Below are 27,646 nucleotides of genomic sequence, written 5' to 3' on the forward strand. Positions count from 1 at the left end.
TTCAGATTTCTGTCCTTAATACTTGCCTCCCTCCCAAACTGTGGTATTGAAATGTGTGCTGTGGCAAGATTTGGCTTGCAGAGGAAGCAATAAAGAGAGGGCAGGAGATAAGGACAGGAGGGAAACAATCTGGGAACAGACGATGTCAGTGGAGCAAGAGAGAGGGGAAGAAATTAGGTTGCAAAACAACCTAGACGAAAATAGAGTGGGGCCTTCCTTCCTCACAGGTGAACCCACCCCAAAAACCATAAAGGTTTTTCTAGGACAGGGAACATCCCATGAATCTATGGGCCCAAACCCTCAGGGCCACTTCTGCTTTTTTCTGTGCCAGACCAAAATCAGGCCACTCTCAATATGAGCAGGTAGGGGAAGGAGATGGTGGGCTGAGGGGGCCCGGATAGCCAACACCAATTAACAGTCTATACTGTTCTGGGTACTGTCTTTAGCGGGAGATGGAGGGAAAAGTAGATGCAGTCCTTGAAATTCATCTAAGTAGCAGACATCGAAAACCTTCACGGACAGGGTGTGACGAGCAGTAAGGAGGAATGCTTCCATGCTGGGGATGGAGGGGTGGCTGGGTGGTGTGCATTTCTCCCTAATAACTGGAGAAAGGAAGACACCAAACGTACAGCCCTGTGCCAGGATCTTGGAATACCAGTCAGGAGTCAGTTCTTGGCCCCTTTACTACAAGTCTGGCAGCGGTGGGGATGGTGATTGTAATAGGAGTTGTAGGAGAATTCACTGCAGCTCCCTCTGTGCCATAGCTACGTCAGACCTTTAGTTGTATAGTCTCCTTTAATCCCACCTCAGGACCTTTATTCTTGATGGTCCCTCTACCAGGAACACTTTTCCCTAGTTAACTCACATGCCTGGCTTCCTCGCTTTACACAGATCACTCCTTAAACATTACCTCCTCAGCAAGGCCCTCACAGACCTCACCACATAAAATAACACTTCTGGCACCTCTTGCCCCATTCTCTTTGTTTCTAGTCATAAACACTAACTTCTGCAAATTTAGATAGATAGGTAGATATAGATAATATATTAAAATATATACATATAATTCATATGTATATAAATATATAAATATCATTTTTTGCGTATACTTTATTTGCCTGACTCCTTCTCCAGAATAAGTTCCACGTACACAGGGATTCTTTTTCTCTTCACCACCTTTATTTACCACCTAAAACAATGCCTGACTTGTATTGGGCAATTAATAAATATTGGTTGGATGACTGAAAGAATCCTCTTAATCCAGTAAGAGGGAGACTATTATTATCTTTAATTTACAGATAAGAAAACTAGGGCTTGGAAAGGCAAAAGTATGCATTCAGTTTCAAAGATGGTAAGCATCAGAATCAGGATTCAAACCCAAGACCAGTCTGGCTACAGGGCAGCCCTCTTCACCACCATGCCATACTTATCGGCAACTGTGGGAACAGAAAACCTGTGGGCACGGAGGGAGCCTGATTAGCACAATGGTTTAGTGAACTGGGGAGGCTGCAAGGGGAGCCAGGAATCTGTGGACAATGAACATTTGACCAGTAGGGGGTGGGCAGACCCAAGTGATTAGAACCAGAGAAAGGGAGAGGGCGTGACCTTAAGGATGCGGTAGGGGATTAAGAGTCAACCATCTTAGAGGATCTTACTGAAAAGGTGAGAGGGGGCTTCCCTGGTAGCGCAGTGGTTGAGAATCTGCCTGCCAATGCAGGGAACATGGGTTCGAGCCCTGGTCTGGGAAGATCTCACATGTCGCGGAGCAGCTGGGCCCGTGAGCCACAGCTACTGAGCCTGCGCGTCTGGAGCCTGTGCTCCGCAACAAGAGAGGCCGCGGTAGTGAGAGGCCCACGGACCGCGATGAAGAGTGGCCCCCGCTTGCCGCAACTAGAGAAAGCCCTCGCACAGAAACGAAGACCCAACACAGCCAAAAATAAAATAAATAAATAAATAAAATAAATTTTAAAAAAAAGAAAAGGTGAGACAATCTTACTATGGGATATAGTGTTAGAGGTTAAGGCCAACCTCTGACCCAGGCAGACATGCTTTCCATGCCATTTCCTTTTTACCTACAGAATAGGAAATATGGTGATTCATCAGAGACAGGCAACAAGCTAAATATTCATAATGCTAAGAATGCAGGACGAAATAGAACAAATGATTAGATCAATATTCAAGGAAGACATTTAAAATAAAATGAGTCTTTCAAAGACATCCTCAGCTCCAGTGAATTCAGTGGAGAATTTTTTCCAAATACCTCAAAGAACATTCTTATATTATTTCAACTGTACTACAATGTAGAAGAAAATTTTGTATGGCCCAGCCTATTTAATGGGACAAATACAGTTTTGATAAAATTTAATAAAATAAAAACAAACATATATATTTGTTTATATATACATTTGTTTATATATATATATATATAACTTTATTACCAAATAGTGAAACTCAAGGACAGTATATTATACAGAAAACTAACCACGAATATTCACCAGAAGAATGATTAAATAATCATTTCAAAAGATGTTAGAAGGTTATCAGTAAAATTTAACATTTATTCCTGATTAAAATGTTGGAGGAAAAAGCATATAGGAAACTGTAATCATGTTCAGAGAAGCAAGGAAGGGATGCATAAGTCTAGAAAACAATAATAACAACTATAACAAAAGCAATAGCAGCAACATTTGAAATCTTGGATAAGAAGTTTGTATTTATATGGTCTAAATAAAGAGACAAACTGGAAGAAATAAAAACATATTTTTTTGGCACAGGACATGATTAAATACCTAAAAAATCCACGGAAGTCAACCAAAACAAAGCAACAGCAGCAACAACAAAAAAAAGTCCTAGAAGTAATGAGTTCAAAGTTACAGGGTATAAGATATCGATTTTTTAAAAATCAAATTTATCCCTAAATATTAGAAAATACAGTACAAAGAGCTTTTATTTACAACAGAACCAGAACAAGTTATACTCAAAATTTAGTGTGTGTGACATATGGTACTTATTAAAGAAGATTAAAAGCACAATGAGGGACTTCCCTGGTGGTCCAGTGGTTAAGACTCCACAGTCCCCATGCAGGGGGCCGGGGTTCGATCCCTGGTCAGGAAACTAGATCCCGCAGGCCACAATTAAAGATCCCGTGTGCCGCAACGAAGATCCCGCACGAGGCAACGAAGATCCCACATGCCGCAGCTAAAAATCCCACATGCCACAACTAAAAAAGATCCCGAGTGCTGCAACTAAGACCCAGCGCAGCTACATAAATAAATAAAATAAAAATATTAGGAAAAAAAAAAAAAGCACAATGAGAGTACTAAAAAAAAATACAAGAATACATGGAGAGCTAAACTTAACTGCTGTTTGGGAAGACAGAATGTAGTAAAGATAAAAATAAGTTGCTATAAAGAGCCAATCCAGTATCAATTAAAAGCCTCATTGTATTTTTATAAAACATGACATGTTGATTGTGACATTCCGCAGCAAGTGTGATCACGCAAGAATATCAGAGGTTTTTATAAGTGATTATGAAGCAAATGAGTAGATAACTGTGATGCTAGCATATTTACCCTAATAGGTTTTAAAACATAGCAGACCAAAATGATGGGTATCAAACCTTATAACATTAAGATAAAACCTGAAAATTCATCGTTCAACTTATTTTTAGGAACTATTTGTGGATGAACCACTCTGTGCTATTCTAAGGGCTGGGTGTAAAGCCATGAATAAGCCAGAAAAGGTCCCCACTGTCATGGAGAAACAGACAACAAGTCAACAGATAAATGGGCAGGATAATTTCAGAGGGTAAAAAGTGCAGTGAAGCCCACAAGTGATGGATTGAGGGCTGCGTGTGAGAGTGGCTATTTTGGATTTAGCAATTAGAGAAGGCCTCTCTGAAGAGGTAAACTTTTGAGCTAAGAACTGTGGAACAGAACGGGGTTTCCAAAAATAATTTCACTTGATTTTATGTCAATAAAGTTGCCTTGAGGGATCTTCTATGTTCAAGGCTGGGCTAAATGCTGTTGTCACATAGATGATGCATAGATTGACTTAACAATTTTAACTTTAATCCTAACCTTGTTCTTAGGGATTTTATGATCTACATTAAACACAAAGGCTGGGAGAAAATATTTGTAATGTATATGACAAGGCATTGGAACCCCTTCAAACACATCAATAAGGAAAAGAAAACAATGGAAAATTGGACAAATGATAAGAACAACAATTCAGAAAAAGGAAAATGAAGTCCAGAAAGCCAATAAATATAAGAAAAAAATGCTACCTAGACAATAAAGAAATGCAAATTAAAACTGTAAGATACCAAATTTCACCAATTATAATAGTAAAAATGAAAACGGTCAAGGTCATCCAATATAATCAAAGGTGTGGGGAGTGGACATTTTTGCATCTTGTTGCTGAGATATGGATAAGAAAAGCTCTTTTGAAGAGCAATCTGGTAGAACATTTTAAGGTTTTAAACAAGAGGATCTTATGATTCAGCAACAGGAATTGATTCTACATAAACTGAAGCTCAAGTGCCGAAAAGTACTATATATAAGGATGCCACTGCAGCAGTGCTTTCAGTGGTTAAAAAAAAAAAAAAAGGAAAATATCCTGTAAATCCATCCGTAGTGAGAATAATTGAATAGACCACCGTCAATACAGAATATGGCATACCTTGTGGCCATTAAAAAGCAAATTTTTACATAAATGAAAGGGGAGCTGAATGATGCTGCAAAAGGTAAGACTCTACCTCCTTATAGATACTATTGGTATAAATGTAGAAAAAAGACTGGAAGGATACCCAGCCAACAGCAGTAACATCAGTGGTGGGGGATCTGAGTCTGGGGGGAGAGAAAGTGGAACTTTCCATTTTTATTTGGTACACTTTTAATAGAGAAGAAAAATCTTATCCAATCTATTAAAGAAACAGACTATTATTTGTCCCAGCTGGGAAGGGAAAGTTTCTATTTCTGAATACTGAAGGAGGGTTACATCAGCACCAAGATGGATGCTTTCTGATCCAGTCATATTTTTTAAAAGCATGCCAAGCCAAAATGCAATTAAATAAATACCCAAAAATAGAAAGGGAAAATGTACGTGACATGCATAACTGGAAAAAATGTGTACATTATAGAAATATATAGCTGCTTCAGATCCTTTTTCAGAAGGAGGGAGAGTATAATTTACATGTAAAACATATAAAGTTAATACAGTCAAACCACTTACTGAGATGTCAAAGAAGGTGAATGGAAGAGAGAAATATGTCATACTAAAGTGAGGAAATTCAGGGTTATTATATGAAAAGTGTATTTTTACTCTCACTGAGAAGAGCTGCACATAAAGCTGCAAGTAAGACTTATAATACTTAATTCAAGCTATATATTGAGCACATACTATATAAGTCAGACATAGTGTTTTACATGGAGAACCCCACTTTAATCCTTACTTTTGCCACCTTACAATATAGATGGTATCCCCCTTTACCAATGAAGAAAGAGAGGCACAGAGAGGTTAGGTAACTTGCCCAAAGCCACACAACCAGTAAGCAGAGGAGTCAGGACCCAAACCCAGGACAGATTCAAAAGTCCAAGATCTGACCTATTCTGCTATCTGATCTCCTACAACCAAAAGCTCAAAGTCAATGTCTGTGGGAAGGGCACCTCAGCAAAAGCACACACACACACAGACTGCCTGCTTTATTTTTTGAGTCAGCTATCTAGGGTACCTCTGAGTCTCAGAAGTCAGCAGGACCAGACTGGGACTTTGTTCTAGCCTTGCCGTCAGACTGCAGTTCTCTCTGTGGCAGAAACTTCTCCAATCATTCTCAAACCCAGAGACTGAGACTTGTGGATTCTCAGTTAGAACTTTCCTGAGGCCTTTGTGACAACAGGCCTGGGTGTTGCCTCGGTGCTGGGGGGAGCTCCCAGCGTGCCCTGAAGCCCACTGCACTTCCCACCTGCTCCGGCCCCTGCAGCATCTTCATCACTTAGGCACATAGTACTCTCCACACTTCATTTCCTCGACTCCCTCTCTTCACCCCTCTCCTTCCTGTACCTCAGGCCCCAGGCTCCTCTCATCCCTCCGTGCCCTCCTTCCTGACACTTCCTCCTCCCCCATCTAGGGCTTCACCGCTGCCCACCCGCTCGCCCTCCCTCTCTCTCCTTCAGTCCTCCCCCCACCCCTCAGCCATTCTTCCTCTCACCCCTCTCCCCCTTCCTTCCACCTGATTCCCTCACCCCCCTCACTCTCTTTGCTTTCTTCCCACCAGTTGATCTGGGGCAGCCATATCCAGGGAAGGCCATGGGGCTTGGAGGGAGAAAAGGGACCGTGACACCTCATGAGCAGAATCCAAGCCCAAGACCTAAGGGTCCTAAAATGAGTAAAAGAAAGATGAAGAGGAAAAACAAGAGAGAGATGGAGGAGCTGAAGAAGGAAGTGGTCATGATAAGAACACCCGAAATGGGTGCTGACAAACTGCCCTCCAAAAATCTCTCTCAACCCTCAGGCTTCTAACATCTCACCTTGAAAACTGATCACACAGGCCAGTGCCACCTCTCTTCCCCATAATGTTTCCCCTAGAAATGCTGCGTCACCCCCTGTCCCTCAATGACTCTACTGTCCCCTCAGGATGATCACAAATTAACCTTGGACGAGCTGAGCACCAAATATTCTGTGGACCTAACCAAGGTGAGTGAAGGAACTCCCTGAGGGAGGCAGAGGGTCTCCATTCCCAACCTTGAGGCTGCCAGGACAAAAGCAGGGCTAGAAATCTAACCCTTAAAGTCAAGGTCAATGCTCTTACCCTTAACCTGCACCCAGCCAAGGACACACACTCAGAAAAAGATGAAATGATAACTACCCAAAGAGAGTTCAGGATTAGATGAGAGAATGAGGATGGGTTAGGGCAGCACTTCTCAAACCTCTGTCCTCGGGACCCATCAAGGACCCCAAAGAGCTTTTGCTGATGTGGATTACATGTACTTATATTTATCATATTAGAAATTAAAATTGAGAAAATTAAAAAGTATTTCCTAACTCATTTATAAACAACCATTATATATTAGTACAGATAATATTTTTACGACAAATAACTATGTTTTTCAAAACAAAAAAAAATTAGTGGCATTTTACATTTTTGCAAATCTCTTTGATGTCTAGTTTTTTAATAGAAGACAGCTAGATTCTCATATATTTTCAGCATTAACTCTATTGTGCTATCATGTGCCCTGTAGCCTTGGGAAAATTCTACAGTATACTTAAGAGAATGAGAGTGAAAAAGACAAACAATTTAGTATTATTTTGAAAATTGTTTGACCTTGTGGACCCCACCTGAAAGGGTCTCAGGACCCCATGGATCCCCAGACCGCACTTTGAGAACTGCTGGTTCAACAGCAAAATCATTTATTGCTGCTATTATCACTATTACTGCTGCTGCTGCTACTATAACCACTAATACAATGACCACAAATAAACTTAAATAAAAGCCCTCAAAGTGTAAGTTCCTCTTAGCTCTAGAATTTCTTCATTAGAGGGACTTGGGATGACCATCTGGTAACCAAGGAGGAGCATGGGAGACTGGTCCGGTTTTTATTAAAATTGCATGTTTTTCCGGGGGAGGTTGGGGAGTGGCTGATGGGAATTAAGAAGCGTTTTGGTTTTCTTTTTTTACTATCCTCTGGTAGGTTCTACTCTCATTTTCACTAAGAGGAAAAAGCACACAAGCTTATGCACAAGGCTAGAGCGAGGATCTACACATTCATGTTGGATTTAGTTGGTATTTTTTTCCTATTTCTAAGTTAAAGAGTCGAAGTGTGGAGGTCCATATGTTATCAACATTATGTATCGTATCTCATCATTCCATTAGCCTGGCACACTATATTATAAATCATTTATATGTGTCTCCTCATTAGAGCTGGAGCTCCATAAGGGTAGGGATCATTCTTACTCGCTTTGGTACCCTACCACAGTACCAGGCCCAAGATAGGTGTTCAAAAGATTTGTGAGTCAACCCATAAACTAAAATTTCTTCCTATGTAAGGAGACTAAATGAGATCCTTCTATAATGCAAATTTTAGAATCCCACTTATGTAGGAAGAACTTCCAGGATGACCTTCAGAGAACTTCACTGGTCTCTAGACTTATCCTAGCGCAATAAATGGCAGACCTGAGTTTTGAAGCCAGGTTTTCCTTTGTTACAGTTGCTTTTCTTTTCATGGTTCTCCATCCATTCCTATTTCTTTTCTGCACAGGGCCATAGCCCTGAAGAGGCACAGGAAATCCTGGCTCGAGATGGACCCAATACACTTAGCCCACCCACTACCACTCCAGAGTGGGTTAAGTTCTGTAAACAACTGTTTGGCGGCTTTTCCCTCCTACTGTGGACTGGTGCCGGTCTCTGCTTCGTGGCCTATGGCATCCAGTTATATTTCCATGAAGACCCTACCAAAGATAATGTGAGTCTGTTCAACTACTACTGCCAAGCCCAGTGTCTGCTTAGCCCTTGAAACTCTTCTGCTCAGCAACTTAGCACTCCTGAAGTCCTCTGACCCAAATCCCTATACTCCCAGGATTTTCTAAGGAAGCTTTGGTCCTTCCTGGTTTCCCTCTTATCTAGATAGCTCCTGATTCAGTTCCCTGAGATATAACGTTCCCCCCAGAAACTTGCTGTCCTTTGATTATCTTCCCAACTGGTCATCAAAGCACTTTGCTGTCCATTCTCTTTCATAGAATTTTAATCTCTTCCTATCCTTCCTCTCCATCTCCCTCAATAGCCACACTCGACCCCATGAATAGCCTTCCTGGAGAGGAAGATACAGGCTTCCTCGGGCCTGGGATTTTGCTGGCCCCTCACTGTAGCTCCGGGTTCCTTCACAAGGAAGCCCAGAGAACCGGGCCCATCTCAGACTCTTCTCAGCCCCTTGCTCTCCCACCGAGTCCCATGGTTTCTTCCACCTGGAAAAACAGCTGTTACCCTTGCAAGCTGACTTTCTGAGGATGAAGAGGAAGAAAAGGACCTACTGATGAGCCCTTTGTTTCCCAACCCCCAGCTGTACCTCGGCATTGTACTAACCGTCGTGGTCATCATCACCGGCTGCTTCTCCTATTACCAGGAGGCCAAGAGCTCCAAGATCATGGAATCTTTTAAGACCATGGTACCTCAGGTAGGATTCATGTGGAAGGATAGAGTGGGAGGATGTGTAGAATGTAGCCAAATACATGATTTGTATGTCCCCTGAAGAATTATTTCCTACGGTGAGTGAACTGAGTGAGGCTGGTAATGAGGGTGACATTCACTTAGGTTTTACTCTATCAGGCCTTAAAAGTACCCTGAGAAAAACACAATAACATCCATGAAGTGGTCTGGTCTGGAATGCATGATCTGAATCTAATGAGCATAATCTGAAACCCCAAATCTTTTGGGGTTCTATTCCAAAAAGAGGAGGTGGGGGCAAAGGGAGGGTGGATTCTTCAAATGTGGATGGCCTTAAAGACAAAGAACAGCGATGGAAGTGATCCAGATTGAAGGAGGCTAAAGAGACACGACAGCTAAATGTAATATCTGACCCTAGACCAAATCCTGTGCTGGAGCAGGAAATAATGTTGTAAAGGATATATTGGGTCAATTGACAAAACTGGAATGCAGACAGCAAGTGAAAGTATTGTGTCAATGTGAAATTTACTGAATTTGATAACTGTATTATGGTTATTTAATATCCTAATTCTTGGGAAATGCACATTGAAGTATGTACAATAAAAGATCATGATGTGTGTAACTTGCCCTCAAATAGTTCAGGAAAAAAAGTATTTACATACACACATATATAGAGACAGGGAACAAACAACAAAGCAAATGGGGTAAAATGCTAACAGATGAATCTGGGTACAGGTTTTATGGGTGTTCTTGGTACAATTTTTATTCTTGCAACTCTTTTGAAAGTTTAGATTATTTTCAAATAAAACTTTTCTAAAGAACCTGGAAGTAATATGACAGTAGAAGGGGGTTCCTAGGCACAGGGCTTGAAAACTTGGAAAGGGATAGGCTCCAAAGTTTCCCAATGACACGATCATGTTCTAGCATTATAGCCCAGGAGCTTCTTCTCCCTTTGGTGTCAACATATCTTAATTCCTTCCTTGGGTAAGAGTTTAGTGGGAAACGTTTTGGTAGAATGAAGTAGGAGTTTGGAGACTATCAGTTTTTGCTGCTAAACAAGCCACCCTGAAACATAGTGGCTCAAAACAATGAACATAGTATTTCTCACAATTCTGTGGCTGGGCTGTTCTTCTGATCTGGGCTGACCTTGGCTGGTGCTGGGTGGCCTTGGAAGACTTCATTCCATTGTCTGGGGCCTCAGCTGAGATGTCATGGACAGCTGGGGCCTCTCTCCTTGTCATCTTTCTCCCTCCAGGAGGGTAGCTTGAGCACATTCAATATGGTGGCAGAGGGCAAGCCACAGTGTGCAAGCACTTTCTATGCGCCTGCTTGCACTACATTTGCTAATGTCCTATGGGCCAAAGCAAGCCATACAGCCAAGCCCAAGTGTAGAAATGGAAAGATAGACCTCATAGTTTAGTGAGAGGAGCATCAAGGGGCCCTGTAGACAGCGATGGTAAGGATTTGCAATCTACCCAAGAGACCTTTGAGAATAATGTGGTGACAGTGTAAGAAAGGAGAGTCAGAGGGAAAGAGACCAGGAACTGGATGAGGGGAGCAAAAAGCTTTGGAAATGACCCTACACTATCTTCCCACAGCAAGCTCTGGTAATCCGAGGCGGAGAGAAGATTCAGATCCCTGTACAAGACCTGGTGGTAGGAGACCTGGTAGAAGTGAAGGGGGGAGACCGGATCCCTGCTGACATCCGGCTTATCTCTTCACAAGGATGTAAGGTGAGGGGATGTGAAACGCTATGGAAGGGGGCCAAGTATGGTCTTAGAGCACTGCAGTGACCTGGACTCAGTTCAAAAAAATATGATCTTATTGTTCAGAACCTTGAGAAGTCACAAGTGCAGATTTGAGGTTACAGTGGTGTGTAAGTTTATGCTTCTCTCTGCATGTCAATAATGATGATGCTGGTGCTTTTTTCCATGACCTGTCCTCTCTCCCATCCCAGGTGGACAACTCATCCTTGACAGGAGAGTCAGAGCCCCAATCCCGCTCCTCTGATTTCACCAATGAGAACCCTCTGGAGACCCAAAATATCTGCTTCTTCTCCACCAACTGTGTGGAAGGTGAATATCGCATCATAAGTAGCCTAGATTCAAAAGCAAAGATTGAAACAAAGATTTCCAGACCTTTCTATCTTCTAAAGGCAGAAGGGAAGGTAACAGCCAGTAAATAGTCTACGTTCTTCATCCCTCATGAGCTATACAAACTTTGATGAAAGGTCAAAGCCATCATTTCCACATTTGTACACTGATGATACTAAAAGTCACTACTCCATAGATTTTTATGTGGGTTAAAGGAGATAATACATAATAAAATGCTTAGCGCAAGACCTAACACACTGTAAGTGCCCTATAATTGTAGCTATTTTTATTCTATCTAGTGAATGGACTATGCTCTATGAGCTGAAAATAGCACAGAAGGGAGGAAAATTATTCAGCTCTGCTAGGTCACTCTTCTCCTGAAGTAAGCCCTAACTTCTCACTGTCCCAAGAGAGGGTACTGGCATTGGAAATCTGAGTTAGCAGAGGTGCCACTCACACCTTTGGCTTTGTTCCTAGAATCTAGGGCATCCTTGAACTGGGAGGCAGCTCTGGCCAAAGTGGTACCAATGGGCTCAATATCATTATGTCAACCTCTCCTTCATCCTTTCTGCTTAAGGAGGCCTGCAAAACTCTCTGGAACACACATGAAAACCATCATTTATGCTTAAGAATAAATGTTTGGGTGTCTAAGAAATAGCTATTCTTTAATTGAATGCCTAGTATGTGTCAAGTGCCACAGAAATCTCTGATTCTAACAAGACTATACAACAGATATTATTCCTATTTTACACATGAAAGACCAAGGTTCAAAGAAATTAAATGCAGCACCCAAGAGCACAACTCAACAGAAAAAAGGGGGATCAAGGATTCTAATGTAGGTCTGTCTCCAAAGCCCATGCTCTTTCCACAGAACCTCCCCTGGAATAAAGCTTGCTAATGACCCCTCTGGTAATAAAATTATTTAATTTGGAAATAGCTTAAAGGAGTAGAGTACCATTAAGACTGAAGAAGAATCCAACTAGAAAATAAAATATATATTAAAAAAATTTTTTTAACTTGATTGAACAGAAAGATGCAAGTTAGCAAGCTTCCTCCAAAAACATGAGATTCCTAAATTTTAGGAAGAAATTTGCTCAGATTTGTCCTTCCAATGTAGGCTTTTCATCAACAAATTATATGCTTCAAATAACAGGGAAAGTGGATGATGGAATTCCATCTAAGAAACAGCGATCTGACTAGAATAGAGAAGACTTTAATAGGAGACTAGAGGGACCCAAGATGTGACCAAGAGGGTGGAGCTTGGTTGAGGGAGCTCTTGACTCTTAAACTGAGGAATCCCTGTGCAATCTGCAAACAGGTAGTGTCACTTTAACCTTTATTCTAGGCCCTTGCCTTTCTGCTTTCATCACTGTGGCCCTTGACGGGACTGCTGGTACAAACATCTCTCTTTGGGTTCTCATGCATCTTCATGGGGGGTAGGGGCGAGATGGTAAGCTATTTCTCTGGCATTATATAGAAGACATAGGAAGAAGTCAGTCTAGCCTGGAATATGGGAGGCTTGGCCTTCTTAACCTTCCCCAAGGTTGACATCAACCTTCCCCCTCCCTAGACACATTGGGATTAGTTATTAAATCCTGTCTCTCCAAGCCTGGGGAAACCATAGCAGAAGGAAGAAAAATGAAGAACTAGATTAAACCATGGCACAAAATGACTATAAGTGACACCATACCCTAACCACCCCTACCCCCTGCCAAAATAAACCCTCTCAGCACCTCTCAATTATTTTAGTATCTTCCTGCTCACCTGCAGAGTGCCTCTGTGAGGCGCTCTGTGAGCCGTTCCAGAACCACTCTTCACATAGCAGTGACCTCACTCGTCTGCTGTCGGTCGGAGCAGAACCTGCTCTCAGACTCATAATGCTGAAGGTGACCTTGAAAATGGACTGGCCGCTCCATGCTATGATGTTCGTGGGAGCTGCCAGATTAGAGCTACCCTGCAAGGCATATGTGTGATTTTCTAGCCATCCTTCTGGAGACCTTAAATTCATCTAAATGGAGAAAAGAAAGAAACAAATATTTGAGTGCCTACTATGTGCCCAACCCTGTTCTAGGTTCTTTTAAAAACATTTAATTCTCACAGCTTTGTAGATGCTTTTATCCCGTTTTAAAGATGAGGAAACCTGAGTCTCAGAGAGTTTAAGTAACTTGCCCCAGGGTGAACAGCTAGTACATTGGAAGTTGAACTTCTAGCCCTGAGTCCTTCTGATTCGAAAATAAGTGCTATTTCTATAATATGTTGCTTTTCTGGGTGATTCTGACTGTAACTTTAATGGTAGGAATTTCAGCCATTATGGTAAAGCAGGTAGAATTATTTTGAGCAAAGAACCTTGTGGGGCCTCTCATTTCAAGCTACACGAGTGTCCTACATCCTGGGTGTGTCAAGTTCCCCTTCTGATTCAGGGGCCGTGTTATGGCCTGTGCCACCCAGCAGGGGGCAGACTGGCTCCAGCCAGCAAAACAGGGAAGAGGCTCGGTCAGAGCAGAGTTTCTCAGCTTCGACACTACTGACAATTGTGCCGCGTTGTTCTTCGTGGTAGCGGGAGAGGAGGGCTGTCCTGTGAGTTGCAGGATGCCTGGCAGCACCCCTGCTCTCTGCCCACTAGGTGCCAGTAGCAACCTCAGTCGTGACAACCAAAAATGCCTCCAGACCTTGCCAGATGTCTCCTGGGGATGGGGGCGGCAAATTGAGTAGCCCTGTGTTAGAGGACGGGGAGATATTGGAACATAGGATTCTAGCAGAAGGGTAACCATCATTCCTGGGGCTCGAGAAGCTCTTCAGCTGCTGAGGACAAAATAAGAAACATATAGGCAATGGAAGAGATTTAGATTGGTGTAACAAAGACCTTCTTGACAGTGAAGGCAATTAGGCAATAAAATTGGGTATCTCTGGAGAACTGTGAAACCTCTTCAGAGATTTTTCAGATGAGGAGACCTTCACTTGCATAAACGAAATGTAAAGACAGTAGAACATTATAACCTCTCAGAGGACCTTGAGTTTCCACCTTGTTTTTGACTGTTGACAGTTTTCTCTTTGTAGGAACCAAACCCAACAGCCTTTCCAATTCAGACTTCCCCCTTCATCCACAGGGACAGCCCGGGGCATCGTGATTGCCACAGGGGACTCCACGGTGATGGGCCGAATTGCCTCGCTGACCTCTGGCCTGGCAGTGGGCCAGACCCCCATTGCTGCAGAGATCGAACACTTCATCCATCTGATCACAGCAGTGGCCGTCTTCCTCGGTGTCACTTTCTTCTGGCCTCTCGCTTATCTTGGGCTACTCCTGGCTGGAGGCTGTTATTTTTCTTATTGGCATCATTGTGGCCAATGTGCCTGAGGGGCTGCTGGCCACCGTCACTGTGAGTAGCTAGGGTGGAGTGTGGCCCCAGGGCAGACAAACAACCCCAAAGGAATGAAATCACTAGTACCTCTTTCGTGGCTGAAACTCTCCAGTGCAGAGTACTCTGATGCGTATTCAAGATGTCAAATCATTGAGCTCCCAAATTACACTGACTTCCTTCACCCCTATTTTCTGGTGCCTTCTCTCTTTAATGAGAAAAGAAGTGAGTTACGATGCAGAAAGCATAGATTATCAATCAATCACCGGGAGTGAGTTCCAGTCCTGGGTGTACTGGCTGGAGAACCTGGCCAACTCACTGCACTCCGGGCCTCAATTTATTCATCGGTTCATAGAAGAAGATTAATTTAGGATTATAGAATCTTACTGGAAAGGACTTCCAAGCCCATGTAAATTCAACCTTTCAACCAATGCCGAATATCCTGTATAAAATCTGTAGGCGATGATGATGATTTCTAGTCATGGGAAGCCCACCCCTTTTTATCTGACCTCATTTCATTGTTGGATTGCTCTAGTTAGATTTCATTATGTTGGGCAGACATATGATTCCCTGTTTGGTCCCAGTTCTCCCATCTGAAGAAATACAAAATAAGTCAATTCTCTGTCTTCTACAAACCTACCCTTTAGATCTTTGACAGTAGCCATTATGTCCCCTCAAACTCTCCAGGGGAGAGGTCATATAATCCCTTTTCCCTTAGCCCTTCTTCCTGTGACACAATCTTCAGACCCCTTGTCTTGTGGATCACCTGTTTGGGGTATGCTCTCTTTTATCAATACCCTTCTTAAAATGGAAATGAGAATAATACCCAGGGTGTGGTTGGACTAGCACAAAAACATTAGTACTCATGATATTGTGTAAATAAATAATAACTCCATGATTAGAATTCTGTACATAACCGCAGCCTAAGAATTCATTCGTTTTTAAAATAACCTTGCCTCACACCTGACTTTCACTGGATTTATGGTCAACAAAAATCTTTTGGTTTAAGTGACTTCTCAAGTCATTTTCAGCGCTGCAACAGTCCTTCTCAGTTTCATCATTCTCTCCTCCCCATTCCTTTTTTAAACTACTGGTACAACCCTCCTCCACACAGAGCAACTTATGCCACAATCAAAGGTTAGCTCTCACCGAGGTCCCTGGAAAGACTGAACTTGAGAAAGAAGTGTGGCTTGAACTTGAATGGAGAAGAGGCCACAGAATAGAAAAGATGAAAGGATCGAGGGGGAGAGGAATATTCCAGGAGGAATAGGAGATCATTCTCTATGATACCCTGGTAAAGGAAAGCACTCTTTTTTTGAAACTCTGCCATAAAGTACAAACCGAAATCACTTTCCTAATTTCCTTTCCCATAGCCACAGATGGGGTTTCTAAAGACTAGGTGGTAACAAAAGGGAAATAAATATAAAAAATTAAAAGAGCAGTAAAAACGATCAGACTTCCAAAAACACAAAGTGCTGTGAGCAGCCGAGCTCTCCTCTCCGTGTCCCCTCTCCGCTGTTCACGGCCTTAGGTGTGTCTGACCCTGACAGCCAAGCGCATGGCTCGGAAGAACTGCCTGGTGAAGAACCTGGAGGCGGTGGAGACGCTGGGCTCCACCTCCACCATCTGCTCCGACAAGACGGGCACCCTCACCCAGAACCGCATGACCGTCGCCCACCTGTGGTTCGACAGGACCATCTATGAGGCCGACACCAGCGAAGAACAGACTGGTGACTAGTGGCGTTGGCGGTCGGAGAGTGGAAGGATGTGGGGAATGTGATGAGTAGCTGAGAGGGCGTGGTGAGTCCAGACAGCAAGAAGGTAGCTGCAAAGTGAGAGGAGAGCAGGGGGGCGTGGAGGAGATGGAATGTTGTCTCTGAGAAGCATCTGGGCGCAGAAGGGGTGTGAATAAACTCCTGCTTTAAGCTCTCCTATCCCTGCTCACTGTTCTGTTCTCTCTCCCTAGGGAATTCATTTGCCAAGGGCTCTGATACCTGGTGCATCCTGGCCCGAATCGCTGGCCTCTGCAACCGGGCTGATCTTAAGGCTAATCAGGAGTACCTTCCCATAGCTAAGGTGTCAGGCCCAAGGGAGTAAAGGGTACCTCAGTGTCCAGGGTATAACCTGCCCTCTCCCCTCAATATCTCCTTCCTGGCCCTCGGTGATGCCCCCAGCACCCCTCCCCATTCTGTTCCTCTCCTTGACACGACCGGCAAGCCCAGGTGCCTTGCCTGTCGGGCTCATTATACCAACCCCATCCCTGCAGCGTAAACAACAGGGGATGCTTCTGAGTCAGCCCTCCTCAAGTTCATCGAACAGTCTTACAGCTCTGTGAAGGAGATGAGAGAGAAAAGCCCCAAGGTGGCAGAAATTCCCTTTAATTCTACCAACAAGTACCAGGTACAGAACCGACAAAGGTAGGAAAATAGCAGTGGGGGATGGGCTTGTCATCTGGGGAAACGGGAGCTTTGCCTTTGCCTTTATGTCTGAGCTGTAGAACAGATACGGTGGATAATCAGCACCCCAGTTAGGAGGAAGGTTCACCATAAGGGAAAGTGGCAAACAGGTAAATGCAGGCATAGATGATAAAGGAAGAGGCATTCAGTCGTAAGCAGACTTGAGGCTACGCCACTTGTGCAGAGAGCAAGTCATAAAGTGCTCTCTGAAATGTCCATAGGCAGCAAAGCCTGGCTGGGGAAAGTCACATTAAAGGCTAGCTGGGGAAAGTCACGTTAGAGGCGTCTCTGTGGCAACTGTGAAATTTGCTGCTGCAGAATATGTTGGATTTGCCGGTCACTTCCCTGAGGCATCTTATCTCACTAGTCATCAAATATTTCTTTTCATTCCATGCCTGCAGTTCTAGCAGCTGCCGTCAGGTAGGCGGTCAGGGCTTTCCAGAGTGTTTGCGAAGCTGTTTTCCCAGGGCCATTTTGTCCATGATCCAGGGAGGACTGACAAGGGAGGGAGAAATGCTGAGGGAGGGACAGTGGTGGCCCTAACAGTAAAATCCATGTGAGGGACAAGAAACTCAGTACTTCCCTACCACATGAGAACCCTGGCACACTGAGGAAAGTGTGGAAAGGAGGGAACGGTGGCATCACCATGATGGGAGCTCTAGCAGCTAAGCTTTGACTCGTACGGGACAATCATGATTTACTTAGGGTAGTGGAATTCTCCAAATTCATGCACTACCATAAAGGTCAGACATCATGTGTGGGTAACAGAGAAGAAATTCAACTCCCAAAAGTCAGTTTTGGTTTTGTGTCTTTTTTTTTTTTTTTTTAATTTATTTATTTATTTATGGCTGTGTTGGGTCTTCGTTTCTGTGCAAGGGCTTTCTCTAGTTGCGGCAAGTGGGGGCCACTCCTCATCGCAGTGCACGGGCTTCTCACTATCACGGCCTCTCTTGCTGTGGAGCACAGGCTCCAGACGCGCAGGCTCAGCAATTGTGGCTCACGGGCCTAGTTGCTCCATGGCATGTGGGATCCTCCCAGACCAGGGCTCAAACCCATGTCCCCTGCATTGGCAGGCAGATTCTCAACCACTGCGCCACCAGGGAAGCCTTGGTTTTGTGTCTTAAAAAACACATAATAGTGCTCACTTCAGCAGCACATACACTAAAACTAGAACAATACAGAGAAGATCAGCATGGCCTCCACATGACAGGCAAATTCATGAGGCGGTCCATACTTTTATATTTGAAAGTTGCTTAAGAGAATAGATCTTAAAAGTTTTCGTCACAAGAAAAAACAATTTTTGTAACTAAAAAAAGCCATAATAACAAAAGCTATATAGATCTTTTTAAACCAAATTACCTATATTTTCACCCTGAATGTTGAACGAGTAAAAGTTAAAGAAACAGATTCATAGTTTTTTGTCTCATCTGACTTTTCGTCAGTGTAATAAGATAGGTCCCGTAGGCCCAAACTGCCAACTTATTTCCACTTTTTCCTGACGTTTAGTGACCTCACTAACCAGACAGGAATTTTGTGCTTGGCAGGGCCCAATTAAAGCCTTCGACTGGAAAGAATTAGGTACCTCTCCTTCCACAAGATTCAAAATAAAAGTAAAACGTACCCATGACATTTGATGGGACGTCCAACAAAATAGCAACCTTTCCCCCAAATGACAACGTTCGTGCCTTTTCTGAGCTATTGAATATCAAGTTCAAACAGCAAAATCCTCCTCTGCACCAAATGTGCTCGGCCAGCCTGCAAGCTACCCAGCTCTGGCGGGGCTTGCTTAGGGGGCCAAGAAAACCCCTCTGGCTCCTTTTGCTCCGTACCCAAGAGCAACCTGCCTTAATCAGCTTGTTCTTGGGGCAGTCAGAAGCTCCGGTCTGCAAGGGACATCTTAGCCTGGCGGTCGTTTGCAAGGCCTGGTCTCTTTCCGTCTCTGAGATCAAAATGAAAGGAAGAAGTTTCTCTGTTCTGATATTTCCAGATTTCTCCCATCTTTTTCACCTGTAATTTTCTATCAAGATGTGATGTTTCTGTGTCCAAATTACTAGCTTAAGCAGGTCTTGCTGTCATCTCTGATAATCTCCAATAAATAGTCAACAAATAGGTTTTAAGTGCTCAGAAAATTTTTTTAAATTTTTTTTACAGATTCCTGCTTACATGAGTTAAGGTTTTCCCTCTTAACTGCTTAAGCATATTTTGAATATAACAGTTTTGGGAAAGTTTCCAAAGAAGCCGTTTTAACCACATTTTACACCCAGGTTTCCCACCCGGCTTCTCCTTGGGCCAGTACAGTCTGGTCCCCTTGGTACCACAGGCTCAATTCCTCTCAATGTGCTGATTTTGTTACCCAACAGGCTACGTAGCAGGAATTTCCTGTCGATCATAAGAGGAAACCCAGAGACAGTTCCTTTTCCCAGATCAGAGATCACAGGAAAATGAAAAATGAAACTGATCTTATTTCTCTGTCCTCAAGTGGTCTCCTCAGGTTCCCTTCCTGACTACGCCCTCCCCTCCCCAGCTGAGCCACAGGGACCCCCAACTTGCACCGTCGAGCCCCTCTCAGGGGCCGTGCCGTGTTTCCAGGAGACAGGGGGCTAGAATGGCTAACCAATTTTTGCATTGTGCTTCACAGTTTTCGATATATTCTTTTTTATTTTTCTTTTGGTTTTGAGATGTGTTCTGTTTATTGGTAAAAAAAAAAATTCATAAACACAAAATAACAGTACATTCAACATATAAACTAAATTATTAAAGATGTGATTATACAAATTCTACTGGCAACACTTGGAAAACAGTTTATTCATCAGTCCCAAAAATGAACATAAAAATATAAGAGGCAACCACAATTCAGTGTCAAACTAAACAAGTCAGAATGCCTAAAGAGTTTGGTAACTCAAAGTGAATAGATAACTTTATTCTTTTGGGAAAAAATAAAAGACAGTATTAATAAAAACAAAGCAACAATCATAAATTTTAAGTAGACTTCATCACTAAATATGTGATGACAGAGTTAACAAAGAACTTAGAGCATAGGTTGGTTAAGAGAGCATGTTCTAAAGTGAGTCTATTTAGGTTCTTTCCTTGACAGCCTCTACTTTCTAGCTGTGTGATTCTGATCACAGCTTAACCTTAGTTTTGTCATCGATAAAATAAAGAAATTGATAGTACTACTACAGGGTAGTAGCTGAGAGGATTAAATGACAATTCACGTAAAGCACTTGGAACAGTGGCTGGCACATAGTAAGTGCTCAATAAGTGTTGTTATTACTATTCGTCCTAATCCCGTCCTTCAGGCTCAAACAACCATGGTAAAGAACTGTCAGTGTTTTTCAATATATTCTTTACAAATACTATCTTTCTTTTATAAAAACCCAATGAAGTGGGCAACGCAGAACCTTTTACATTTTATCAAAGGAGCTAAGGTTTGGAGAGGTTAAGTGGACTGACCTGAGGTCATAAAGCTAAGAAAGCATTCCTGTTGGCCCTAGAGCACAGGTGTTTGACTCTAAGTTTTCTTCCCTGTCTACTCTGCTGTCTCTGTGGCCCCATGACTTCTGCTTCTAGCCACCCAGGTAGAGAGGAAGCAGGGATGGGAGAGTGCCTGCGCTGCCCTTAACTTCCAGTCTGGCTGAGAAGATAACAGATTCCTGTACAAATAATACCAGGCTGGGGGTTCCTCCAAGGGAGGAGGGGTGGGCTCAACCAAAGGTCAGATTTGGCTGGAGGGAGGGGGGCTGCGCTGGTTTAGGGGACAAAGGAAATGGAGGTATGACACAGCTTGCCTGTCGGCTTTACCCTTAAAAACCTTACCCTTGCTTTTTTGCCCCAACTCTCGCTCTCTCCTCCTGTTCCTCTCCTCTCCCTAAATGTCCATCCACCTTCGGGAGGACGGCTCCCAGACCCACGTACTGATGATGAAGGGGGCGCCTGAGAGCATCTTGGAGTTTTGCTCCACTTACCTTCTGAAAGGGCAGGAGTACCCAATGGATGATGAAATGAAGGAAGCCTTCCAGAATGCCTACTTGGAACTGGGAGGTCTGGGGGAACGCGTGCTAGGTGAGGGGGCTGTGGGAGAAGCCTTTGAAGAGTGGCATCAAAACGGTCATTATTTGTGGGGTGAAAAATCTAGGAGGTTGGGGCAAGCAGGATAGAGACATAGACAGTGGAATGACGACTGGTCGGTCCTTTCTTCTGTCTCTCTCCAGGGTTCTGCTTCTTGAATCTGCCGAACACTTACTCCAAGGGATTCAAGTTTAACACCGATGAAATCAATTTTCCCATGGATAACCTTTGTTTTGTGGGGCTCATCTCCATGATTGACCCTCCCCGAGCTGCAGTGCCTGATGCCGTGGGCAAGTGTCGGAGTGCCGGGATTAAGGTAAACACTGAAGCATCCCAGATGCCCCTCACTTGTCATAAACTGGATCAACAGTAGAAAACCTCGGACAGAGTAGGTTCTTCATTTAACTGAACTGATTTGATTTCTGCTTCCTGAGCTTGTGAGTTGCAGTCTTAAGAGAGAACTTAATAATAAGTGTCCTCTGTAGTTAGAATCCTGCCTTGCATTGAACATTAGAATCACCAGGGGACGAACACAACATTGTAGATCAACTATACGTCAATAAAATTAAAAAATAAAATAGGATCACCAGGGGAGCTTTAAAGATCTGATGCCTTGGCCATACTCCAGACCCATTCAATTAGAAACGCTCAGGGTGGGACCCAGGCATCTGTATTTGTAAAAACTTTCCTAGAGATTCTGATGTGCAGACAAATTTGAGAACCATCACCCTAGGACAGTGCTTCTCAAACTAATGTGCATGTGAATCACCTGGGGGTTTTGTTGGAATGCAAATCCTAATTCAGTAGGACTAGGACACCCCAAGATTCTGCATTTGTAACACGCTCCCAGCTGATGCCATTGCTGCTGGTCTGCAGGCCACACTAGGAGTAGCAAAGTGGTAGAAGGTGTCATATAAATGTACTGCTGGATGGGTTGTAAAAAGGGTGAGGCCAAGAGGGCTGGGGGCCTGGAGTAGGCACTAGTGAGAATGAGAGATTGAGAGCTGGGGGCCCTCAACGGATCTGACTTCAGGGTGAGCAGCTTCCCTAACAGGTGTACGTCCAGGAGTAAAAGCTAGAAACCAAAACGAAGTGGTCCAAGAGTAAAACACAGCTGCAGAACAAACCCAGAGATGGGAATTCCTCTTTAATCAGAGTGGGCTTTGGACTTCTTGGGGTAGCAGCAGTAAAATTCCTCTAATTCTGAGATGTTCTGTATCCCACATTTCAAATTCTAAGACTCCTATACATCTTCATAGATTAGGTATTGTCACCTTCCCTGCTCATACTTGATATTCTGGGAATATCTGGGAGGGCAGGTTGGAGGGGGTGGGGCTAGATGTATTTAAGGAGAACTGGATGCTGTCTGTTAGAGATGGCTTCATCTTGACCTTTGACTGTTGGCAGTTTGTCTCGGGGCCTGGGCTACACTAAGTACAATGATTGGTCACTACAGTGGGAACCAAGAAATGGATATAGGAAATTATTCTGAGTGAATTCCCTAATTACTACAAGATGTTTGGGGTGGTACAGTTCTTTGCGGAGACAGCATTATTATAACACGTCTGCATAGGATAACACATATCTTGATACTCCTCTGTGGTTCTATAAGCTACCACGTCATACATACTGTGGGAGGTAAATGGAGAAGGGGTTCATTTGCATTTTCTCAGCTTTGAGGTGGGCTGCCAGCATGAGGAATAACATTGTGGTTATTATTGTGCATTGTGTTATTGCTGTGCACATAATAACACAGCCTAAAATTTATCTCATCTGGGAATTTATGGAACCCTTTAGCAAGAAGGAGAGTTACAATTGTGCCTACTGTGGAGGGGAGGCCCAACCAGGAGACAAAGAGGTGATTTGAGCCATGTGGCCTGCCAGAGCAGCACACGGTCACGGCCTGAGGCAGAGCGAGCTGTGATAGGTAACGGTGGAGGAGGATTCCGGCTGGCCGGGAGCTGACACCTGAAGCAGGAGGCCTGGTGCTTTCTGGGCCAGCCCTTGTTCTGGGCACAGGTTTACATTTTAATTTCTTACTTCTTCTGGACCTGAAGCTGACAGAAATTTGGCAGACTTGGTGAAGAATTTTGAATCACCCCCTTTTCCCTCTAGGGAAATGTAAGACGTACACATGAGGCCATCCTTCAAGGAGGACAAAATGTAATGGTTATACAGGGGGTTGTCCCATAGGGGAGACCCTTCCAAGGTCAACTCCAACATGGTGTTGATGCCAAGCTGATGGATATGATGAGGCTGCTGGAAGAGGCTGGCAAAGTTTTTACAATTGACTGTGGGACTGGTATTTCTCAGAGCCACGTGTTCAGACCTTTTGGAATGAACTTAATTTTAAAAAACTAAAATAGGACTTCCCTGGTGGCGCAGCAGTTAAGAATCCGCCTGCCAATGCAGGGGACACGGGTTCGAGCCCTGGTCCGGGAAGATCCCACATGCTACAGAGCAACTAAGCCCGTGTCCCACAACTACTGAGCCTGCACTCTAGAGCCTGCGTGCCACAACTACTGAGCCCACGTACTGCAACTACTGAAGCCCGTGCACCTAGAGCCCATGCTCTGCAACAAGAGGAGCCACCACAATAAGAAGCCCATGCACCACAACAAAGAGTAGCCCCTTAAACCGTATTCTTAAACTGTATTGCAAAATTGTCAGTCTTCCCTCAAGTAATCTATAAATTTGATATGATTTCAATAAAATCTCCACAGAAAATTAAAAAAAAAAAAAACTAAAATAAGGGACTTCCCTGGCAGTCCAGTGGTTAAGACCACCCTTCTAGTGCAGGGGGCACGGGTTTGATCCCCGGTTGGGGGACTAAGAGCCCACATGCTGCCTGGAGTGGTAAAAAAAAAAAAAACAAAAAACTAAAACTAAAATAAAATGATGCCATCCTATTTGCCACTACCTGGGGCCCTTAGTAGTAAGAAGGCACTTGTCCCCTGCTATGAACGCAGCCCCCTCTAAGAACTGCAGCTGAGCCATGAGGGCCTACAGAATGGTCACCAACACTGGAACGTTTCTCTCAGATGGGTCTGATCTGGGGGAAGAGAGTCCAAGGGAACAAGAGGGCAGCTGGCAAGACTGCGTGGGAACACCAGAGGTACAGTCAGCACCGAGAAGTTGGAAACGAAATTCCTTTAGTACTTGACAAATTCCAGAAACTACTAGATGCTCTTTACTTCAAAGGGAGCCATTCTTTGTAGAACTGCGCTTCTATTGTATGTATGCATCTCAATGTTCTGTGAAATTGTGTCCTAGGAACTCACTCTTGGGGTGACTGACTTTGTTTTTATTTCTCCGGCCTGGCATGAAGGTGATACTTCCAGAAACTACTGTAGATCGGCCCATCTGAGTGGTCAAGCTGAGCTAGCTACCACACATGTCCTACAGGTCATTATTGGTGAACCAGTAGGAAACGTTCAGGGCACTGTAAGCCTGGAAAGGCATCACTGAGGGCTCAATCTGAACCACCTCTGGAATCTTCTAATCTTCTGTGCAGTTCCCTCTAAGATCCTCACCAGTTACCTTGTGCCCCACAGACCGAGCTTGGTGAGGCCCCAGTGCCCCACAACCAAGCCAGGGCACTTGAAACCAGTGGTGTGGGTAACTGCTCACAGCACACCTTTCCTGAGTCTCTGGTAATCCCAGCTTAGTTAGCACTCCTTCCAGCAAGCCCGCTGTGCCAGTGTGGAATGAGGAGGGCTCATGGGAAAACTCCTTCAAGGCTTATTTCCACGCTCTGGAAGTAAGCAGACTGACCTTTCCAGGACCTCTGCTCTTAGTTCAGCCACAGTCAGATAGTTCCCTTCTTCCTCCCACCAGAGCCTGAGAATTATGTGCTTGGAGGGCACTTGGGAACCATGGGCAGTGGTTCCCAGGAAGCGATCCTTCCTTCATTCTGTAATTGCTTGCTGATGGATTACTATGTGCTAGGAATTACGCTAGGGCTGGAAACGTAACAAGGAATCATAGGCACAGCCCCACTCTCTCCAGCAGGGGAGAGAGACAGACAAGCCATCACACAGAGATGTGAGGAGGACTAAAAGAACAGAAGGTTAGAAGAGCACAGAGCACGAGCATCTGATCTTTGGGGAGGAAAGGGACAGGACTAGGGCTGGCCCCAGGTATCCAGAAAAGGGCTGGAACCCAGGGGCACGAGGAGGCAGTGGGAAGAAGAGAGGTAGACTGAGGACCGAAATGAATGAGGGCCTAGATGAAATTTTGCTAGGCAGATGGATTATTCCGGACGTTCCTTTATTACCACTGTTCTGCGGGTAGGTGTTTCTGTCTTTGAGCTTAAAGAGGCAGAATAGCTTCTGGAGCAATTAAATGAAATTCTGAATACAGTAAATACACCCAAATCCCTGATTTATTCCTGGGAAAACTAGAGCTCAAATTGTCTTATGTTTTATTGTCTGATGGCCCTGACCCACTCCCATGGGTTGAAGCCACCGTAGCAAGATTTTTGATTGACAGCACAAGTTCTTGGGAATGAGCTACTTAAACCCCTGTGGAATGATAGCAGTGATCTGTTAGTTCTTAGAGAGAGAAGTGAAGGACCCGGGACCTCCCTGAAGACGATTCTGCTCCTTTTCCCTCCCCTTCCAACCCAGGTGATTATGGTAACAGGGGATCATCCCATTACAGCCAAGGCCATTGCCAAGGGTGTGGGCATCATCTCAGAAGGCACCGAGACAGCAGAGGACATTGCTGCCCGGCTCAAGATCCCTGTCAGCCAGGTCAATGCCAGGTGAGATCCCTGAAAGAACTCAGATCTGCCATTTTTTCCCTCCATCCTTAGCCTGCCCCACCCACTAACATTTTCGGAGGTTCTTTCTATAGGTAGGATGTGCAGAGTTTACTTACTGCAAAGTAAATCATAATAGGAAAATGACCAAGCAACTATGTCAGTGGGTTTTCCAATGAAGGTGGGACAAAGAAGGAGGTAGAGAAGAGGGAGGAGGAGGTGGGAGAGGAGGGAAGGAATGCAATGTGCCAATCTGGGGACAGTGCGTGGCTGGGGACAAGTGAGGAGATGGGGTTGAAAGGAGAAACAAGGTTATAGCAAAGATGGCTTAGAGGGCACCAGGACACCTGGTGAATTCTCAACACTCTGAACTAGCCTTTTGAAATTCCTCTCCCTCAGGGATGTCAAAGCCATTGTGGTGCACGGCTCAGAACTAAAAAATATGAACTCAGAGCAGCTTGATGAGATCCTCCAAAACCACACTGAGATCGTGTTTGCTCGGACCTCCCCCCAGCAGAAGCTCATCATTGTAGGGGGATGTCAGAGGCTGGTAAGGGAGACCAAGGAGGCTTGGAGAATCTGGAGGGAATCACGTGGCACAGCCCAGCCCCAAACCAAGCATAGAAATGTGTGGGCTGGGCTAGAGGAGGCTCCAGAGAGCATCCCATCATGAACCCCTGAGACAGGCATCCATCTGGGGGTTCCCTGTGAGTTTTGCTATCTCAGGAGGTGCAGGAGAAGGAAGGGCCAAGAGGCCTAAACCAAGCATGATTACATAAAGAAACAAGGGATGATGGAATCAAACTGACCTTTGGGATGGGTCCTGAATCTGACACAATAATTATTTCACTCCCTCTGTGCTTCACCCAGGGAGCCATTGTAGCGGTGACAGGGGACGGGGTGAACAACTCCTCCGCGCTGAAGAAGGCAGACATCGGCATTGCCATGGGCATCGCTGGCTCTGATGTGTCTAAGCAGGCAGCCGACATGATCCTGCTGGACGACAACTTTGCCTCCATCGTCACGGGAATGGAGGAGGGTGAGGAAGCAGGGTGCCCAGGGTAAGGACTTGGCCCTCAGACTCAGGTGAGAGTCGGTATACATTATTCTCATTCCCTTTGCCCATCCTCCAACCTCCTGTACAGACTGGGAGAAATCACTGTAAGTCAAGATTTTGCAAATTAGATTCAGCTGGTACTTAGAACATCACTATCTGGAGCCCTTATGAGATTGGAGGAAAGTCCAGATTTTCTAGGGAGAGTGGGGCTCTAGTGCAGCATAGCATTGTTTTTCTTCTCTCATGGGGATTCAAGTGGGTCTACAGTAAGTTCCAGGTTGTAGCTATACCGTGAGACTACTCTGTACTCCACAACCTCAGGAGGACTTTCTAGCAACCTGTTGTCTGAATGATGTTGACATGTCAAGATCGGCTGGAGTCTGATCTATGAATTGACTACATGAGCTAAATTAAGCCCCCTCTTTCCCAGAGACAATACCCATTGGTGTACAGGAGAACCCCAGAATTCTCCTTCCCAGGCTCCCTGATTTCTGATTTCTGCCTGGAGCTATGTTATTAAAATCTATGACAATCCACATAATAGTAATAGTTAACATTTTATTTAGACCTTGTATGATCCTCAGTATTGAGACCTTGTATGATCCTCAGTATTTTATATCCACTCAATTCAATAAACTTTCTGAGTATCAACTATGTACCAGGCACCATTCTTGATGCTGGGGATACTACAATTGGGAAT

The 27,646-nt window shown here is 44.3% G+C and overlaps 1 protein-coding gene and 1 pseudogene across 1 annotated transcript in view; both read left to right on the plus strand.

Annotated features, from left to right (window-relative positions):
• The first annotated feature begins 6,303 nt into the window (after positions 1 to 6,303).
• LOC103005321 (sodium/potassium-transporting ATPase subunit alpha-4) overlaps positions 6,304 to 27,646 on the plus strand; it is a 30,004-nt gene continuing 8,661 nt past the window's right edge. The window contains 16 exon segments of the mRNA XM_028163874.2: positions 6,304 to 6,441; positions 6,631 to 6,690; positions 8,253 to 8,456; positions 9,051 to 9,164; positions 10,753 to 10,887; positions 11,112 to 11,229; positions 14,355 to 14,521; positions 14,523 to 14,624; positions 16,135 to 16,333; positions 16,570 to 16,686; positions 16,870 to 17,001; positions 20,930 to 21,121; positions 21,271 to 21,443; positions 25,756 to 25,892; positions 26,289 to 26,439; positions 26,760 to 26,928. Coding sequence (XP_028019675.2) covers positions 6,304 to 6,441; positions 6,631 to 6,690; positions 8,253 to 8,456; positions 9,051 to 9,164; positions 10,753 to 10,887; positions 11,112 to 11,229; positions 14,355 to 14,521; positions 14,523 to 14,624; positions 16,135 to 16,333; positions 16,570 to 16,686; positions 16,870 to 17,001; positions 20,930 to 21,121; positions 21,271 to 21,443; positions 25,756 to 25,892; positions 26,289 to 26,439; positions 26,760 to 26,928 — 2,308 coding nt within the window.
• On the plus strand, positions 18,197 to 18,297 carry LOC114236436 (U6 spliceosomal RNA; annotated as a pseudogene).

Source organism: Balaenoptera acutorostrata, chromosome 1 (assembly GCF_949987535.1).
Source record: "Balaenoptera acutorostrata chromosome 1, mBalAcu1.1, whole genome shotgun sequence".
Lineage (NCBI taxonomy): Eukaryota > Metazoa > Chordata > Mammalia > Artiodactyla > Balaenopteridae > Balaenoptera > Balaenoptera acutorostrata.